The 19,225-nt window shown below is 36.3% G+C and overlaps 2 protein-coding genes across 5 annotated transcripts in view; one reads left to right on the top strand and one right to left on the bottom strand.

Annotated features, from left to right (window-relative positions):
• LOC148947244 (uncharacterized) overlaps positions 1–7,482 on the top strand; it is a 60,876-nt gene extending 53,394 nt beyond the window's left edge. For all 4 annotated transcript variants that reach the window (XM_089096948.1, XM_089096947.1, XM_089096950.1 and 1 more), the window contains exons 8-9: positions 1,715–1,814; positions 7,232–7,482. In XM_089096948.1, the coding sequence (XP_088953074.1) occupies positions 1,715–1,814; positions 7,232–7,311 (180 nt within the window). In that variant the 3' untranslated portion in view covers positions 7,312–7,482. The remainder of the gene's footprint in view (positions 1–1,714; positions 1,815–7,231) is intronic.
• Positions 7,483–7,625: 143 nt separating this feature from the next.
• The window catches only part of LOC148947242 (uncharacterized), a 173,459-nt gene continuing 161,859 nt past the window's right edge, over positions 7,626–19,225 (bottom strand). The window contains exons 9-11 of the mRNA XM_089096544.1: positions 14,453–14,694; positions 11,294–11,592; positions 7,626–8,565 (exon numbers count right to left, since the gene is read on the bottom strand). Of these exons, the coding sequence (XP_088952670.1) occupies positions 8,465–8,565; positions 11,294–11,592; positions 14,453–14,694 (642 nt within the window). The 3' untranslated portion in view covers positions 7,626–8,464. The remainder of the gene's footprint in view (positions 8,566–11,293; positions 11,593–14,452; positions 14,695–19,225) is intronic.

The raw sequence follows: 19,225 nt of genomic DNA, 5'->3' as shown, positions 1-19,225 counted from the left end.
TTTTGCAGATGTCAAAACAAATGATTTTAGTCATGCGTATTTCTAGGATTTTCTCTTTTGGAGAAAGGAACGGGGTTGAGTTTTTTCTTTTTTTATTTGAATCTTTATATTCAGTTCTTGTTTTAGTTGTTTTGGCATAATTATCTTCATATTCTAAGAAAATTGCCATCGCTTAGGCTTTGAGCAGTAGCTAACAGAATTTTATAAGTTTTTAGTAGTTTAAATATTTGATTATCTTCTTTTTTGAACAAAGAGGCAACATTTTTAAAAACTAGTGTTTGATTATTTCCTTAATGAGCTCCTCAGTACTACAAACAATAAAAATCAAACCAATATCAATAAACATCTGTGAAAAAGGAAGTGACTATATTTAATTTAGCAGAAAGTCTGCATTCATACCACAGTTTATATAAAAATCCAGTATGATCTTTCCCTATCTCACCCATTATAAAAACCCGGACCAAGGTGCGAGTGCTCCAGAGAACGTTTTTGCAGATAGAAACATAAGTGTCATCAGATCTTTTGACGAGTAGACATCAGTCGCGAAACAATCGGAAACAAGTAGATACTCACCATTACAAATAATGTATTATTTCTGGAAACAACCGGAAACAGACAAACCCGCTAATGCAGAAAGAAGTGGGAGGAGCTTTTTGTTCGTACCGAGAATGAAGACCAGAAATGATATGCGATAAACTTACTGGATAATTCTATAAACTGTGATTCATACCCACCATGTAATTTCCCTTTGAGAAAATATTGATAAAGCTTTGGAACTGAAATATCAATGCGAAGCGCCAAGTTTCCTAATCAAATATCATCACATTATGGTATTGTACAAATAAAACTTATTTTAACATGATTATCGTTATAAATTCGTTCTTTGTTTTTCTTTCCATTCTTAAGTCAATGTTATCTTTACCTTTTGCATCATTACAGCCATACCAATTATTCTCCTTTCCTTTTTCATCTCTTCAGCGTATTGCATTCTTGCTTATCCCCTAGCCGCCCGATTCCTCTTATTCCTATTCCTGGCTGCGAATACCGATGACACAGACGCGTGCTTACCCACGAAAAAATCCTAATGTCGCTTATGTTTCTACTTGTGTTTATGTTCTCCGGAGCAGTGGCATCTCTGTCCGGCTTTGGATAATGGTTGAAATAGGGAATGATTGTACTGTCCAAATTTATCTACAGTTACCATGGCTCACAAAGATTGTTAGTGTTAATAAATATATATTATCGTATACAAATTTTGATGGATGTCAAAATGAAGTATAAATCTGAGCATAATATATCACTAGCCCTTGGTGATGTTATAACGAAAATCAATTATTGCTTTAACCATGGTCCACAAAGGCTTTCAGAGTTAATAAATATGTATTATCGAATACAAATCTTGATGGATATCAAAATGAAGTATAGATCTGAGCATAATATATCACCATCCCTTGGTGAATAAAGATTCTCTAGAGTCATTGCTGGTGCATAAGCTGTCGAATCGAAGTTTCAGTTGCTGGGTCCTTTTGTCACAGGGGCAAGTAGTAAGCCTATTGTCCAACCTTGATGTTGCGAAGAGTGTTCTATGTACCCCGTCTTGCCAAGAAGAGTATCAATCCACAGTGTTAAGATAGGGTTGGTTTTATTATAGTTGATAAATAATGCCTCTATCTCATTTTTTGTAATCTGACCTGAGATCTCTCAATACTTTTAGGAGCTATTAGCCAAAGTTCTATCTGCAGACTTCAAAACTACCAGCTGTCCTGTAGTTCTGGACTTTTTAGTGAGGCATGGATATATCAATAGTGAAAACGGTAATTTTTAATAATTATAGTTAATTCTCATCATCTCGGCTTATTCTGCTCTGGACTTTTTCTTGGTTCTGGACTTTGTAGTAAGACTTGGATGCATCAATACTAAATACGGTAATATTTAATAATTATAGCTATTTCTCGTCATCTTGACTTTTCTTAGTTATGGAATTTTTCAGCGAGGCCTGAATATATCACTAGTGAAAATGGCTATTTTCTAACATTTCTAGTTATTTTTTATATCCTCTACTTAGTCTGTTCTGAAATTTTTAGTAAGGCATGGATATGTAAATAGTGAAAGCGGTAATTTTTTAAAAGGCACAGTTATTTCTTATCATCTGGACTTTTTCTTAGTTATTATTTTTGTATTCTGGACTTTTTAGTAAGGCTTGGATATATAAACAGTGAAAATGGTAACTTTTTAACAGTTATAGTTATTCTTGTCATCTGGACTTTTCTTTTTTGAACTTTATTTTGTTAGGCTTTTTTTGGTGAAGTATGGATATATATATATATATATATATATATATATATATATATATATATATATATATATATATATATATATATATATATATATATATATATATATATATATATATATATATATATATATATATATATATATATATATTTATAAGTAGTAGGTTAAATATGTCAGTGAGTTATATTTTTCTGTATATAACTTATATAGGCCTAATCAGTGAGTTATACATATTTATAAGTAGTAGGTTAAATATTTCAGTGAGTTACATATTTCTGTATGTGACTTACATAGGCCTAGTCAGGGAGTTATATATATTTATATGTCACTGATTAGTAGGTTGAATATGTGAATGATTTATATGTTTCTGTATATAACTTATATATTCTGCGAGTTATATATATTTATAAGTAGTAGGTTAAATATGTCAGTGGGTTATATATTTCTGTATAAAACTTTTATATTCAGTGATTTATATATATTTATTAGTAGTTTGCGTGTTTGGCTACCTCCATAGGAGGCACGGACCAAGGGTGGACCTTGTCCCTGGGGGTCCATAATAGAATCTGGGACACCCTCGCCCGGGGTCATAAATACAGGCGGAGGAGGAAGAAGGCCCCTCAAATGTAAGCTCAAAAGGACCCACTGGTTTGTCCACATGTCCCATGAGTCGCATACCTTCTCCCAATGGGTTAAATTGCATGGTGATGCAGAACACCATCGCGGGAGTATCCTTTATAGGAGGACAACTGTGGAAGAGCGTAAGATCCAGATCTATGGACAACGGCCTCCACAAAGGGTTGCCTCGACCTTTTCGGGGTACCTGCAAGACTGGGGACCTTACGGTCAATCTCTATTCCCACTTGAGGAGTGGCGCTCCTCGAGGAAATTATAACCTAGTAAACGACACAGCACTCGCACGGGATCATGACTAATGGACAATTCTTCTGGGCTTGGTATGTTTTGATGGGCGTCTTTGGGCTGAAAAACCTCTTCCTAGCTAATTTATCTATTATGGGTTGACTCCCCGTAGTAGCATAATATTTGAAGGCATGAATATATAATGAGTCGGAGGTAATAGGCTTGAGAATGTCTGTGCAGGATTTCGACTCTTGTTGATAGAAGAGCATCGCCAAGTGCTGAAAACCATATTGTGACCAAGATGGGCCCAGGATTGCAAAAAGCCTCCATTCATGGAGGTCCCAGGGACTTCTTGCTGTCCGGTTCTAAGCCGCCTTAAGCACTTCGGTGTAGACTTGAGAAGATATGTGATCCCCGTCCTGCACTGGTATCCGGGATCATTGCTTTTCCTGAGGCAAAAATAATTTCAATGATTTAAAGAACATGAAAATTGGAACTTGGAATGTTACGACATTAAAAAATGACTATCGTATTGACATTTTGACTGACGAATTCAGACGATTTGAACTGGAATTATTAGGAGTTTCAGAAACTCGTTTCCCAGGGGTGGAAGCATGAAAATAGGTGATATAGAATTTATTCACTCAGGCAGGAAGGATGGGGTACATAGGCAGGGAGTAGGGCTCATGATGAATAAGGAAGCTGCTAAGTCTTGTTTAGGCTGGGAAGGTATTAATAATAGAATACTAATTGCTCATTTTATGACTAGAAAGTTCAGGGTATAAGTTATAATAGTATACTCCCCTGTAGAACCAACTGACGGAGATGCTAGGGACTCAGATGAATTTTACTTACAGTTACAGGACCAAATAGACAAGGTCCCAGGTAGAAATATGATGGAATTACTGGGAGATTTTAATGCCCAGGTTGGTAGAAATAGGGATTGATGGTATGCCAGCCTAGGTAAATTTGGTATAGGAACATAAAATGATAATAGCTACAGACTTTTGCCTTTTCTTAAGTGTAACAATCTAGTTATAACCAATGCGGTGTTTGATCATAAAATGGCCCATATGTTAACATGGTATTCACGTGATGGCAAGCAAGCAAAACTTATTGATTATGTTATAGTGAACCGAAGACTGGCAGGATCAATACAAGATACTAGGGTATATAGGAGTGCTGTTATTGATGTTAAAAGTAAAGATCACCATCTAGTAGTGTCAAGGGTTAATTTAAAGCTGAAATTTCGGAAGGGTAACTACCTCCCACGAAGCAATCATGTTGGTAGATTTAGAGATTAGAGTATTTCAGAAAAACTTTCCCGAAACTCGTGATTACTAACCTGGAGAGTTTAAAATTTGATAATGTAGAAGATGGATGGATTAATTTTAGGCAAACTATCTGTAAAGCTTTGGATGTGGTCTTTTGGAAAAAAGTTAGGGCTGCACCTAAGGATATTAGTTAAAAGGCCTTATGTTTAATAGAAAGGAGAAACGACTTGTACAAAAATTACCTTAGTGATAAATCATATGAAAACAAAAGAAATGTAAAGAGAGTGGAGAAAGCATTAAAATATGAACTAAGGAGGTGTGAAGTGGAGGCCCTTGATAAAATTGCCGAGGATCCGGAAGATACAGCTAGATGGCATAATAGTAAAATATTGTACTGGCATGTTAATAAATTGAGAAGTCAATCCGGACTTGTCCTAGTTAAAGATAGGAATGGGGTCGCAATTAGCGACAAGGAAAAAGCTATAGCGACATAGGACGAACATTTTGAGAACTTGCTTAACTGAGATAGAGTTGCAGGAAAAAATTTAGAGGAAAATGAAAAAGTTTGTGATCCTTTGGAATGTGAAGGAAGATTTGTTTTGTGGGGAGGAATTAGAAACAGTACTAAAAGGGTTAAAGAATAATAAGTCTCCAGGTGCTGATTGGGTGTTAAGTGAGTTTCTTAAATATGGTGGCTATAAGGTTAGAAATAAGTTACTGAAGATTATGAATATGATTTTTGAAAAAGGGGAAGTACCTAAAGATTTGAGGAAAACCTTAATTAAGCCACTTTTTAAGAAAGGTGATAAAACTGAGTGTGGTAATTATCGAAGCATTATTCTGGTCTCTGTACGTAGTAAATACTTTTTCGACTGAGAGATGCCTTAGACAAAGTTTTAAGAGAAGAACAGTGCGGTTTTAGAAAAGGTAGAGCATGTGTCGACCAAATTTCCACTCTTAGGTTAATAATTGAGAATTGCCTGAGTTTTCAAACACCTTTGGTCTTCAGTTTTATAGATTATGAGCAAGCGTTCGATTCTGTTGATAGAATAGCTTTAGTAAAGGTTTTATCCTTGTATGGTATACCAGACAAATACATTAAAGTGATTAGTGCTATGTACGAAAATAACACTTCTGCAGTTAAGGTGGGAAATGAGGTTAGCAGCTGGTTTTGTATTAAATCAGGAGTTAAGCAGGGCTGTGTTCTATCCCCCTTCATATGGATTGTTTTGATGGACTTTGTTTTAAGGAGCACAGGAAAGGCAATGGGAGACCACGGAATCAAATGAGGAAGAAAAAGTCTTCTGGACTCGGATTATGCTGATGATTTAAGCATCCTAGATGAAAGTGTAAGCAAAATGAATGAAGTTTTAGACGTTTCGCGGGTTGAGGATGCTAGAATTGGTTTGAAGATTAATGTTAGGAAGACTAAGTCACTAAGGCTAGGAACAAGTGAAGATGAAAAGGTGACGTTGGGTAATGAAACGATTGATCAGGTGGGCAGCTTCAATTATCTTGGTAGTATTATTAGTAAAGATGGTGGGAGCAGTGAAGATGTTAAATATAGAATAGCCAAGGCTCAGGGTGTTTTTTCACAGTTAAAAAAAGTCTGGAAGAATAGGAAGATAACTCTGCAAACCAAAATTAGAATATTAGAAGCTACAGTGATGACAGTAGTCAAATATGGCTCTGAAGCATGGACGCTCCGAAAAGCGGATGAAGATTTGCTAGATGTTTTCCAGAGAAATTTCGTAAGGATTGTTCTGGGTACCCGGCTGACCGACCGTATTTCAAACAACAGGCTGTACGAAAAATGTGGTTCAATACCGCTCTCTAGGGCTATGATGAAAGAAAGGTTGAGGTGGTTAGGGCACGTTGTGCGGATGAAGGATGACAGATTGCCGAAGATTGTTCTTTTCGGCCAACCATTTAGGGCTAAACGGAAAGCAGGTCGTCCCCGTCTGGGGTGGGCAGACGTCATAAAGAAAGATTTAAAGGAAATGGGAACTTCATGGGCGGGTGTAAAAAGGGAGGCTTTGAATAGATTGGGGTGGAGGAGGATCGTGCGTAGCTGTGTTGGCCTCAGGCGGCTTGGTGCTGCGGTGAGTTGTTAGTAGTAGTAGTAGTATGGAGATGTCATTAGGAAAACGGTAATTTTCTAACAGTGATGGAAGCAGTCCCTTCTTTTTTTTGCTTTTTTGAGCTTTTAAGATTTCTTCAGTTGTTCTTGTATATAATTGTATGTTAAAATTATACTATTTTATTGGTAAAAAGTTAGATTTTTTATTATCCTGGTCTTTTTTTTTCGAGCAACAAATTAAATACCGTCTGCATAAAAGGAAAAAATATTGAAATGTGCGAAATGCATATCTCTCTCCTCCCTTGTCTTCCTTTTTTTATCTCTTCCTATTGTTCTCTGTCTTACCCCCCCCCCCCCCACTTCACTTTCATTTTGAAGATTCATCTGTGCTATCTTGACAGGTCTTTAAAAATATTGGAAGAGGACCCGTTTACAACTATCTCTCCTGCTTTTTCTTCGTCTATGTCTACCTTCTTTTCTCTTTTCCCTTCTCCCTCGTTCTCTTCCCTCTCCCCCTCTCCCTCTCATTTTCTCTCTTCGTCTCCCCTCCCCCTTTAATCTTGAAGATCTATTTATGTTTTGGTAGCAATTCGTAAAATTGGTAGCAAAAAAATATTTGGAAGAAAGCCCGTTTACAACTTGTTTTACACGTAGAAAATATGTCAAGAGTAATTTTCTTTCATTTTAGCAAATTAGTTTTAATGCCTTAACTTTATTTTAGAGCCCAACCTGCCAGAGCTTCTGGAATTACTCCACATGCCCTTACACATGATGTACAACTTTGAACCTAGTCTGGCTTAGTACCGGTGTATTTTATCTTCATTAAAAGTACTCGACTTTTATTTAGTGCTTTTATTTATTTGAAATGCATAATTTGATTCTCTGAATGTTAATATGTTCTTAGTTTTGTTTTGTTTCTGTTTTATCTACTGTTCACTCAGTTGTTTCTTGTGATTTTAGAATATAAGATCTCTCGTTTTACCTCTTATATTCCTTGTTACTCCCCCCCCCCCGAAAAAAATGACCTAGGACATAAAACTTTTTATTCATTAATAGCAGTGCACAGCAAATCACCGATACGCCGCTAGCATTTTAAATAGTCCGGACGGAATCCCAAATACTATCATCCGCCAACGATATGACCAGAAGTACGACATCACGAATATAATTCGACGCCACCGCTTGTCCTGGTTCGGCCGTGTTTGCCGAAGACCGGCCGAGACTTTTACAAATTAAAGCCTACGCTGCAAACCGGTACCTGATTGGAGAAACAACACGGAGGACAAGCCAAAACTTGGCATAACCGTTTCAAATCTGACCTCGAGCAGATTGGCGGGTTCCGGAGACATGGTCGCAGATGGGACCCTTCATAGCTCGAAATTGTCGCCCCATTAACCCAAGACCGTAGCCTATGGAATTCAACAGTCTGCCAGATCCTGTCGCCAGGGAGAGCTACATAGCTTGTGTTCTGATCCAAATACAAGTACAAGTAAGACCTATCCAGTGACCAAGCCAGAATTATGATATTACTTATATTTTATTAGAGAATAATGTGAACTAGCTTAACAAAACTGTCCGTTTTTTATGTTTTTCACGTATTTCCGTTGTATTTTTCAATCTATACCAAAAAAATATACAAAATGCAACACTAAGCATGAATAAAACTGAATCTCAGCTACCGAATGTTTACAAAATTACTGTCGCATGTTGAAGACTTTTATGTGTTGGACTGTGCAAAATTAACATATCAAAAACTTACACAGGGAACATGAACTTTAAGCTAAACAGAAAATCAGCAGTAAAAATTGTTGAAGTTGCGAAAAGACGCCATATTCTAAACATAATTTAATCTTTTAACTATTTAAGAATGGTACTAAAAGTCTCTATTGACCGTTAAATAGCTATTTACAGGCTGTTGGCTGATATATAGACTGATGTCATTTCTGCACAATGCTTAATCCATAGTGAGATAGCCTTCTTTATCTTTTGGAATTTTTTTCAAGAAGGAAAACTTTGAAGGTTTGTCCATCTTCGTTTTTTCTGCTGCAGCTATTCCTAAAATGAAAATATATTATTATACTATTATTGTAAGTTGATGTTTGCATCTATCCACCTAAATCAGATTTTGAGTTTCCTTCTTTTTGTGCACCCATAGGCTTGGAGAGGGCATTTAACCCCACCCCCTACTTTTCTCTAAAAAACTACATGTATATTACGAAAAGTCTTTATTTTGGGAGAATGGTTATTCTGTTTCTCAAAGAAATGTTTTAATAAAGTTTCATCCGTCACCTTCTGGAGAAATCTCCTGTATTTTGCAATTGTCAGAAGTGGTAAAAAATAGCCTATAGAGCCAATAGAACTAAACCTTTTCTATATTCTGTAACTTAATTTTCCATTATAGAAACAATAGCCATGTATATCCCGGAAAATTTGGGGCAGTTAGATGTATGTCCGGTTACATTGTCTGCATTTGGGACAATGCATACGAAGAAAATTTTCTAAATCAAGAAAATTTAGAGCTGTTAGCAATATGACTTCTATAGTTATCAGTCGTTAAATAATTTAAGTGGTAACCAAGTTTTGCCAATTTCAATAGTTAAAATTCTACCTTAACAACATATCATTGCTAACTTGCGTCACTACTGCCAATACTACTACTAACAACTCACTACAACACCAAGCCGACTGAGGCCAACTCAGCTGCGCTTATTCCTCTTCTATTACAAATTACTCAATGCCTCACTCTTCACTCCCTCCCATGAACTTTCAATTTCCTTTAACTCCTTCGTTATGACCTGTTACACCCCTTTCGGGGTTGCTTTTCTTTTGCCCTAACCTGCGTCACGGACCTTAAGAATGTTAAATAGCCTATAATTTCTCTGCTTAAAGGTATTCATCATTTGGACCTTATGTAAACCAGTATGATCTGTTTCCTTAGCCAAAGTGTAACCACGACAATTCGCGTGTTAAGCCAAAACAGAACGAAAGACAGGTAAAAGGCAATTGCCCCCCCCCAGATTTAAGAAAAATGATTTTTTTGCATCTTTATTTTTGAATAATCGAAAAAGGTCCCCTCCCCCTCTACATTTTTGTGAATTAACACCCCTGGTGTCTTCCAGCTCACTTGTGGATTTTGAAGTTTTTCAGTACCACTAATAGCCACAGCAGGACTGATGTGCAAGCAGGGTTTACCTAAAGACCTTTCTTGGAAAATTTAGACCACGAAATTTTATTCATTGTGAACAAACAGATCATGAATCGTTCAATTTATTAATAGACAAGTTTCTAATTTTTGGCAAACCTAACGGAAAATGCGAGATCTATAGCGGGTGAACTGACTTATCTATAGCCAAAGTCACAAAATTGGGCAACAGCTTTCAAGCCAATCAAAACATAGTATACCCTAAATTCAATCGTCAAAGTAATAATGACAATAAAATAAAAGTTTTTAGCCCCCTCCTCCTGGTTCCACCTTCGTTCCATTTATCTTTGAAAATTGCTATTTTCTATGATATTTCTATGGCGTAAGTTTTTAGGATAGTACCGCCTTTTCGTCAGACGTTGAATCGTGAAAATGAATAAGCAAAGCTAAATTGCGTTCGTTTTACCGCAACTTAGTTAACTAAGACGTCTAATTTTTTCGGTTTTAGCGTTTTATTTGCTAAAAAATGAACAAAGAAAGTGAACCAGACCATTTTAATGGGCGTTTTATTTGCCAAAACGTGAATCAGGCTTTTGCAAATAGGAAGAAAAGTTTGGCAGAAAATTCGAACTTGAGCCGTACAAGAAATTAGGAACAGACCAGCAGGTTAAGGAAGGAGAGGCTTGAAACAGTCAAAACAATAAAGTTGGTGAAAATCATCTAGGCTAACAAGAAATCAACCGTGTTGCGAAAATTTTATATCTCTTATTTCAATTTACAAGAAGAAAAGTAAACTCTAGCATCAAAAATACAGCCTCTGAGTTAGCGAATTTAATAAGCAGCTGCATCATTCAGTCTGGAAAACCCTACACGAATCATCATATTTTCCAAGAACTAAGCCTTTTACCATGGAGGCAGGCGTGAGCTGTTAAGTTCGAATTTCTTGCCAGAAATTCTTTGTAGATATCTAAGAATGAATAATTTGTAATAGTAGCTTCGTAGTCAACTTTTTAATTAACTAAAAATCCGTTCATCAAAAATATAGTTCAAAGTTAACTAAAAATTGCAAAAAAAACCGGCAAAATCTACTTATCAGTTAACTAATAAAAAAATTGAGCGAGGATCTTAATTACTTAAATTATGCAATGTTTTTCGTACGTAAAAAATTCAAACATTAACAATATGTTGATTTTAAGAGACAACTACACCTCCAAAGAAAAGACACACCTTCTTAAGCTGTTTGGCACTGGATGTTTTTATTGCTGATTTTTCAGTGTTTTTATTGCGATTTAAAATTCATATCTTCTGCCAGTTTTATAGTTGTCTTTTTTAGTTCAAATAAATTGCTCATACTCCAGATAAGGAATGGAGCTTATCTTTGGGAAAGGGGACAGTGGAACCAATTAGGGGAAGGTACATTTGCCCCCATTGAAAAATACCCCTTTTTGGTATTTTCATTGGAAAAAATCGATAAAAATAAACCATCCCCCCCCCCCCAGATTTTGAAATTATATTTTGTCCATTCCCAACTTTTTTTTTCAATTGACGCTATCGGAAGGGTTCGAAAATCTTTCAACTTGATGCATTTCAAATATTCCCGTTAGTAGTTATCTAGTAAATTTACAAATGAGTAGTGCTTGCCTTTTTTTGCCCGAAAGCTAAGTTTTGAGCCAACTGCTTTTACGGTGGCATCAACTTTTTGAACTTCTGACAAGTACTGCTCTTCTGTAGGGTGTAGATCTAGGGGTGTTATTCCAGGTGCCCGACTAGGTGGGGGCCCGCTAGCTACTCCTTCGCCAATTATGTCTGACCCCTCTTGCAGCTCTGCTAGTATCTTTGGAGGATTTATTGGCTTACCAATTGGTATAGGATCAGAAGAGCCAAATAAAATACTGTTGTATGCAACCAGTAACTTCTCCACTTCGTAAGAAGCCGCGATTCTAAAATAAGAATAATTTATATGAATATCATTCAATATTGAGATGTTAGTAATTTGTATATTATTGAAAATTAATTAAAAAAACTTTTTCTACAAAATAAGTTTTTCAAAGAAAAGTAAAGAACTCCATTAAACAAAAAAAGAGCAAAAGTAATATCAAATAATCTACCAAGCGTGAAACTACCACAAATCAGCATCGATAAATAAATGAAACCCAAAACGAACAGAAATTACAATCAAAAACCGAGTCAAACTCAAAACGAGAAGAAATTAACATAAGTTGGGTGCAAAACCCCTATTTCTTCCCAAGGCCGGAACAAAATTTGCACTTTACTGAAAAAATATAAATCTTTTTACTTTTATAACTTTAATAAATCAAATAATATTAACATTTTGATTACTAAATATCAGTATATGCATATTAAACTGACAATGCACATTCATTTCCAATCAAATAAGCCATTTCAATCAATGGTTTTGAGCAAAATAGGGCATGGAGAGGGGGGCTAGTTGTCCTCCGATCTCTTTTGACTCTTATAAAGTGACCGAGAACTTTCAATTTCCAAACATATGAGCCCTCTCCGAAGTTTTTACGAGCATCCCTGCTATAAGAACCATATATTCCCCCCAGGGCATAACTTACAACACCTGCCCTCGGGCCCTGTGTCGACCCCGGAGTTTTCGTTTATGGTCTTTGAACTATTTAAAAAAAAAGCTGTCTCAAAGTTCATATCGGATGGGTTTGAGGAAAAAAGGGCGTGGAGGAGGGGGGGGCTAGGTGCCCTCCAATCTCTTTCGACTCTTAAAAAGTGAACTAGAACTTTCAATTTCGAATCAAATCAGCCCTCTTTGAAGTTATTACGAGCAGCCGTTCCATAAGACCCATATATGCCTCCAGGGCATAACTTACAAGCCTGCCCCCTATTTCTAACAAAATAGCTATCTTAAAATTTGTATTGGATGCATTTGGGAAAAAGGGCTTGGGGGGGGGCTGGTTACCCTCCAATATCTTTTGATGCTTAAAAAGGGAACTAGAACTTTCAACTTCCAATCAAATGAGCCCTCTCTGAAGTTTATACGAGCATTACTTCCACAAGAACCATATATGCCCCCTGGGCATAACTTATAACCCTTGCCCCTGAAGACTGTGGCGGGAGTGTCCTGCTCAAACCTATAATTTCCAGAACATTCAACTAACTTGATAATATAATTTAATCTTTCCAGTATTAACCAATTTGCTTTAATTACCCATGTTTTATTCTTCTATTTGTTTTCAGTGTTACTTTAACTTTTTTTTCTCTTTTTTGGTCCTTAGCAAGTTATCTTCTAGGATCTTTATTATTATTGATGTTTGTGTTATGTATTTTCTTGAATTAAATTGAAATTGAACATTCAACTACGTTGAACAAAATCGCTGTATCAAAATTTTGATTTGATGTTTTTGGGGAAATGGTGGGCGTGGAGGGGGTGTTAGTTGCCTTCCAATCACTTTCGGCTATTAAAAAGGGAACTAGCCATTTAGATTTCCAATCAAATGAGTCCTTTCTGAAGTTTCTACGACAATGCTTTCTATACATAACCTTATGTGCCCCCAGGGCATAACTTACAACCCTTGCCCTGAGGGTTGTGGGGGGTGGGGTTGTTATCCTCAAAGACCTATAGAAAAAGGTAGGTAAAGGATACAGCACAAGACCCTTAAGGTCCAAACAAGTGGTGCTGATCTCCGTCTCAAGTTCCTTCAGCCAGGATGTGCAATAGGGAGATGGGGGCCAGCCATCCTGTACTTTCGCACACCCTTCCTGCTTAGGTTCCCCAGATTTCTCCAGGTACCCATTTAGAGCTAGATAGACTCTGGCTGAGCTTACAGAGTTTCGCCACTGAACCCCGTCCCAAACAAATAATTGGATACACTAGGATTCGAACCCTCGCCCCTCGGACAAAGGATTCCAAATCCAGCGCACTAACTCCTCGGTTAGGACGACTTAGAAATATTTTTTTGTTATATTTCGTCGCAGCTTGATTTCTCATCCTCTGAATCAGAACACGAGTCGGTTCGGATTTGTAACATGTGAGAACAAACCAAGATTTAGAGCCCAGTCTTCATTATGGCTTTTTCAGGCGAAGCAGGCCCAGTAAAAACAGCTGTTTGTTCATCGAAAAATAGGCGTTTCTGAAAAAAATCCACTTCAGATGCGCCTCATTTGCCTTTTGAGCCTTAAAAGTACCTATGGAGACTGGAGCTGTCTGAAAAAGTAAAAAGGCACTGGTAACTTTGCGTAAAAAAGCCATAACGACTACACGGCCTAATGATAGAGAAGCCAAGAGGGCTCAATGTTAAAGTGGGTCTATTGCATATTTTGATATTCTCATATAAAATAAACAGTAAAAAAATTCCAACTAGACATTTTAACATTTTCAGTTAAAGTAAATGCATTATACATGTTGACATTTTTCAAATTACTGAATCCCCACATATCCTGGAATTGAAACGCACATAAAAAAAAGTGTTTTTCAGTTTGCTAAACAATAATATATAGCACCTAAAATAATGTATAACACCTATTCATGTACTAAACACCAATGTATAGCACCTATTTAACTATAATGTCTTTTTGTGGTAGATCTAAATTAAGTTTGTCTCACTTACTGTGCTCATGGCTCCAATCTTTAAATGTAAAATTATTAAATGTGCCACTGGGAAATGGGTTTCAATTAATTTTTGACCTCACAATACGATAATAAAATTAAAATAATTCAATTACAGTGACTTCAGGAACTTGAATTTCAAAGGCTACTTTTCCTAAATTTGACCCACTTTAACACTAAACCATTCAATTCTGATTAAAAATTACCCAGCGTACCTGCCTATCAACTCTTTCCCTTTAACACAGTCGGAAACTGTAAGGAAATGCTGAGCAAGTTGAGATTTATTCTTCTCTGCCTCCTTATCAATTACTTCATAGCTAGATCCTATTTCTTCCACAAGAGAAACGTAGGTTTGATAAGACTTGCTATTTTCAACTTCAAGGTCCTCTAGCCATCGACCAAGAATCGAAATCGATGCATGAGATTGAAATCTCTCCGATTTTATAAAGGTAGAGATCTGGAAAAAAACGTTCCTAAATTTAAATTTGGTAATTGTCGATGCATTTGTTGATTATCGTTACTGTTACAAAATTAAATGAAAACATAGGTTTTTTCTAATGAAAACGAAAGGGGGTTTGAATCAGTTTAGTCAGTAAAAGTACAGAGAGTCGTGAAATAGAAAGGGGGGATCTTAATCGGTTTGATCTGTAAAAGTTTCAAGAACAGTAAAAATGAAACGAGAATTGAATCGGTTTATCAGTAAAAGTACCAAAAACCATGAAAATGTAAGGGTATTTTAATCGATGTAATGTGTAAAAGTACAAAGAACAGTGAAAATAAATGGAAGGTTTGAATAGGTTTGATCAGTAGAAGTATCAAGAAAAGAAACAATGAAATAAAATTTGAATCGATTTGATCTCTAAGTGTTTTTACTATCCCCTGTGCTGCCATCTATTCCACTACAGTTATTGACGGCAGCATAAGTGTTTTTTCAACCGATAGGAGATATTGGAATAACTGGATTCAAGCTAGATTCATTTGGGTTTATTTGGCATGACATGTCACGCCAAATGCACCCGAACGAAGCTATGCAAAAGTGAACCCAAACGAATCTGTAACTGTAGTGCGATATATAGCAGCACTTGAGATAGTAAAAGATATCGTCATCTATGATTATAAATGAATAGATGGCAGCAGTATCGTTTCTTTGTCGCTGTTGTTGATATTTTTGGTGGTCAAATCGATTCAAATCTCATTTCATTGTCTCTGTTCTTGATACTTATACTGATCAAACGTGTTCAACCCCCCGTTTGATTTTCGCTGTTCTTGGTACTTCTACAGATAAAATCGATTAAAATTGCATTTTACTGGTTCTTGATACTTTTACTGATTTAACCGATTCAAATTTCTTTCCATTTTCGCAGTTCTTGATACTTTTACAGATCAAACTTACTAAAAACCCGTTACATTTTCATGATTCTTGGTACTTTCAAATAGTTCGTTTGTAATTAACTGCAAGTAAAGAGTGATGCACCTCAATAGTAACCGAAACTCAAAGAAACACAGTTTGGATAACAATAGGTAAATCAAAAGAATCGAATTTTGATGCTTTTTCAAAATATGTAAGCACCGTCAAATTTAATATGACCCATCAAAAGTTACGCACCTGAGAAAATTTTCCCAATTTTTGAAAAAGGGGGAAACACCCCCAAAATATCAAGCCCTCTTAATGAAAATGACAACATCATATTCAGCATACTCGAGAACCCAACTGTAGAGGATTCAAGCTCTTACGAACAAAAATGTAAAATTTCGCATTTTTTTGGCCGGAAGAAAGATCACGGGCGCGTGTTTATTTATTTTGCTTTCTCAGGGATGATCGTAACCAACCAGTGGTTGTAGAAGATCGGGAGAGGGCTCATTTGATCGCAAATCAAAAGCTCTAGAACTTTTTTAAGTGACCAAAAATACTAGAGGGCAGCTAGCCTCCGAGGGTACTTGGCCGTCCACAGTAACCGGGGAAACTGCTAAAAGCTATGAATTTTGCCCATTGTCAACGTACGGTATTGGTTATTGAGAACTATACAGTCGTCTTAGGGAGAATTTTCTGGTGAAGTGGTGGGGGGGGGGGTACATGAGAGGATCTCTCCACGGAGGAATTTTTCGTGGGGCAAGAGAATTTTCCATAGAGGAGATGCCGGATTTCCCAGCATCATTTAAAAAAACGATCAGAAATTAAATAACAAAAACAAGTTTTTTCAACTAAAAGTAAGGAGTAAAATTAAAACATAAAACGAACAGAAATTATTACGTATTTGAAGAGGGTTGCGCTCTCCTCAACACCCCGCTCTTTACACTAATTTTTTTTAGTACTATTAAAAGAGAGCTATTTATTCTAATTAAAGGGTATCTGTCACTCAGGAGTCATTCTTAAATAACTGAAACAAAACATAAAACTTTAGCGTAAAGAGTGAGTATTAAGGAAAGCGGAACCCCCCTAAAAGACGCAAGTAGTATCCCTTCCATGGTTTTAAAAAGACAAATTGGGGGTAAACCTGAAGTTAAAAGTCCCTCAAGACGTTATTACGCGCACCTGGGCAATGCTATAGCGCACATGTATAGTACACCTCCGTCATAGGGTTTGCATCTTACGTAATAGGGAAATTTTTCTAAGAGTTGCAGGTACATGCTACGTCATAGGAAACTAAGAGATACAGGTGCATATTCCGTCATAGGGAATGTTTAGTTGTGCAACTGTTACGTCCTAGGTAATGTTTAGTTATGAAATGTTACGTAACAGGGGATGTTAGAATCCACTTGTCAAGCTGGGTGAATTTGATTAAGACATTTTTTCAAGACACTTTTTCAAGACGTTTCAGGACATTTCAAGACATTTTCCCCCAAAACGTTTTTCAAGACATTTCAAGACGCATTTTAATAAATTTTTTCTTTGGGACGTTTTCAAGACGTTTTAAGACATTTTTCTCCAAGACATTTCAAGAAGTTTTTTTCAAGACGTTTAAAGACATTTCAAAAAGTTTTTTTTTCAAAGACACTTTTCAGTATGTCTTTGGTTGTTATGTAATGGGGGATGTTTACAAGTGTTAAGGATGACGAACTCAAACGTGACTTATTTCTTCAGGCCCCGTGGGGGATTCCCGGTTGTAACAGAGGAGGACACAAACGTGGGAGTTACGTAATGACGATGTACGCGCAGGATGTTACATAATACTCTATGACGTTTTATTTTCTTTCAATACGTTTGTCTCAGGAAACCTTTATTAACTAAAGATTTTGTGTCCTTATTAGGATTTGAAAGGACATTTCCATTCAATGAAACTGCACCCTAGACAGCTGAACCAGTAATCTATTTCTAATATTATGATTCGGCTAATACATTCTACGAAATAACCTATTGCACGCACGGAGAATCCCCTGTTCGTGCAAACTAGAATTCGTAAATGGTAGGCATGTTTCCAACCCTTTCCACATGAAAGCACAAGTGTCCGAATCCTATTAATTTTTGCTATATTAGATGCACCGGTACTGTTCTAAAATCAGGACGCAAACGAGAAGTGAATTTTGGTTCATGCTAATGAAGTAAAACAAAATAGGATGAAAATATAACAGTTTACGAACTTATTTGGGCTAAATGTTTGCACAATAAGGGGAGTTGTGGTAAAGCATATCATACATTAAATGACGTAACCTAACCTTTTAACCTAACCTAGGTGCCTTTTAGTCCCCCTAAACTCCAAAAAAACTAAAGTTTAAATATAGTTCCGGGAGTGAGAAACCCTTTGTTTATATCTCACAAGGTAGCGTTAACCAGTTTTAACCGTAACCGTAACCAGCGTTAACCAGCGTTAACCAGCGTTAACCGTAACAATGAAATGTTACGTAGCATTGGCATTATATTTTTGATTGAATTAGTGAAACATATTGAAGATTCGTCCTGGAACAATAAATCTAAAGGATAGAAACTTTATGTAGTTTCTATTAATTTTATTAATAAAAGCAAATTTAAAAGCATTATTAAAACACAGAAAAAAGCAGTTAAAACACAAAAAAAAATGACAGAAACAAAACGTGAAAAACTTATAAAGGATAAATTATAAGCAAAAATAGCCATGAATTAAAGAAAGGCAGGGGGCATAGCAACCAATTCCAGAGGGGAGGATTGATATAAGAGGTAAACTTAATCCCTATTAAGAGCTACTTTTGAGAGCTTTTAATGAAAATACCATGTTTTTTTGGGACAAGACTGTGCAACCCCGGTTACCAAGCGCACATTTGTATAATATTTTCTCTTCGAATTTCACATATTCTCCTTAGAGGTAAATTTAAACCTTATCAAGAGGTATTTTTGACGGCTTTTAATGAAAATACCTCGTCTCTTTGAGCCAAGATTCTGCATCCCCAGTTGACAAGTGCATATTTGAAAAGTATTTTCTCTTCAAATTTCACTTAATCTCTTAGACGTAAATTTAATCCACATTAAGATATTTTTGAGGACTTTTAATGAAAAACCCCGTTTCTTTGACTGACAGTTAGATTTCACTCCCGACTTAGTTGAAAAAATTCTTTTAACACCTCTAGGCTTATCTTTAAACTGTAGATCATGTTAGTCCAAACAATTCACGCAACCGTGACAATACGTGGTTAGCCCACCTTAGCAACCAATTCCAGAGGGGAGGGTTGCTATTTTAGGTAAATTGAAACTTTATTAAGAATTATTTCTGAGGGGTCTTAATGAAAATCCCTCATTTCTTGCACTGGATGTTAAATTTCAGTCACCTCACCACCGAAAAATTCATTTAACACCGCCACCTTAACTTTAAACTGTAGAACATGTTAGTCCAATTGATTCACGCTACCTTGACAATATGTAGCTACCCCATGGAACCCCTCCAAAACCACCTCATCATTCCTCAGACATTTTCAGACATTTTTGGCAAAAAAGTATTCATTAAATCCATTGGTTCGTGTTTTCGTAAGCCAACCCATTCGTGATGCCCCCAAAATACTTCACCATGGCATTGCACTCT

Source organism: Artemia sp. Qi Xiang Cuo, chromosome 11 (assembly GCF_049724085.1).
Source record: "Artemia sp. Qi Xiang Cuo chromosome 11, ASM4972408v1, whole genome shotgun sequence".
NCBI lineage: Eukaryota > Metazoa > Arthropoda > Branchiopoda > Anostraca > Artemiidae > Artemia > Artemia sp. Qi Xiang Cuo.
Note: the sequence above shows the minus strand (reverse complement) of the source record. Positions and strands in the feature narration are given on the sequence as shown.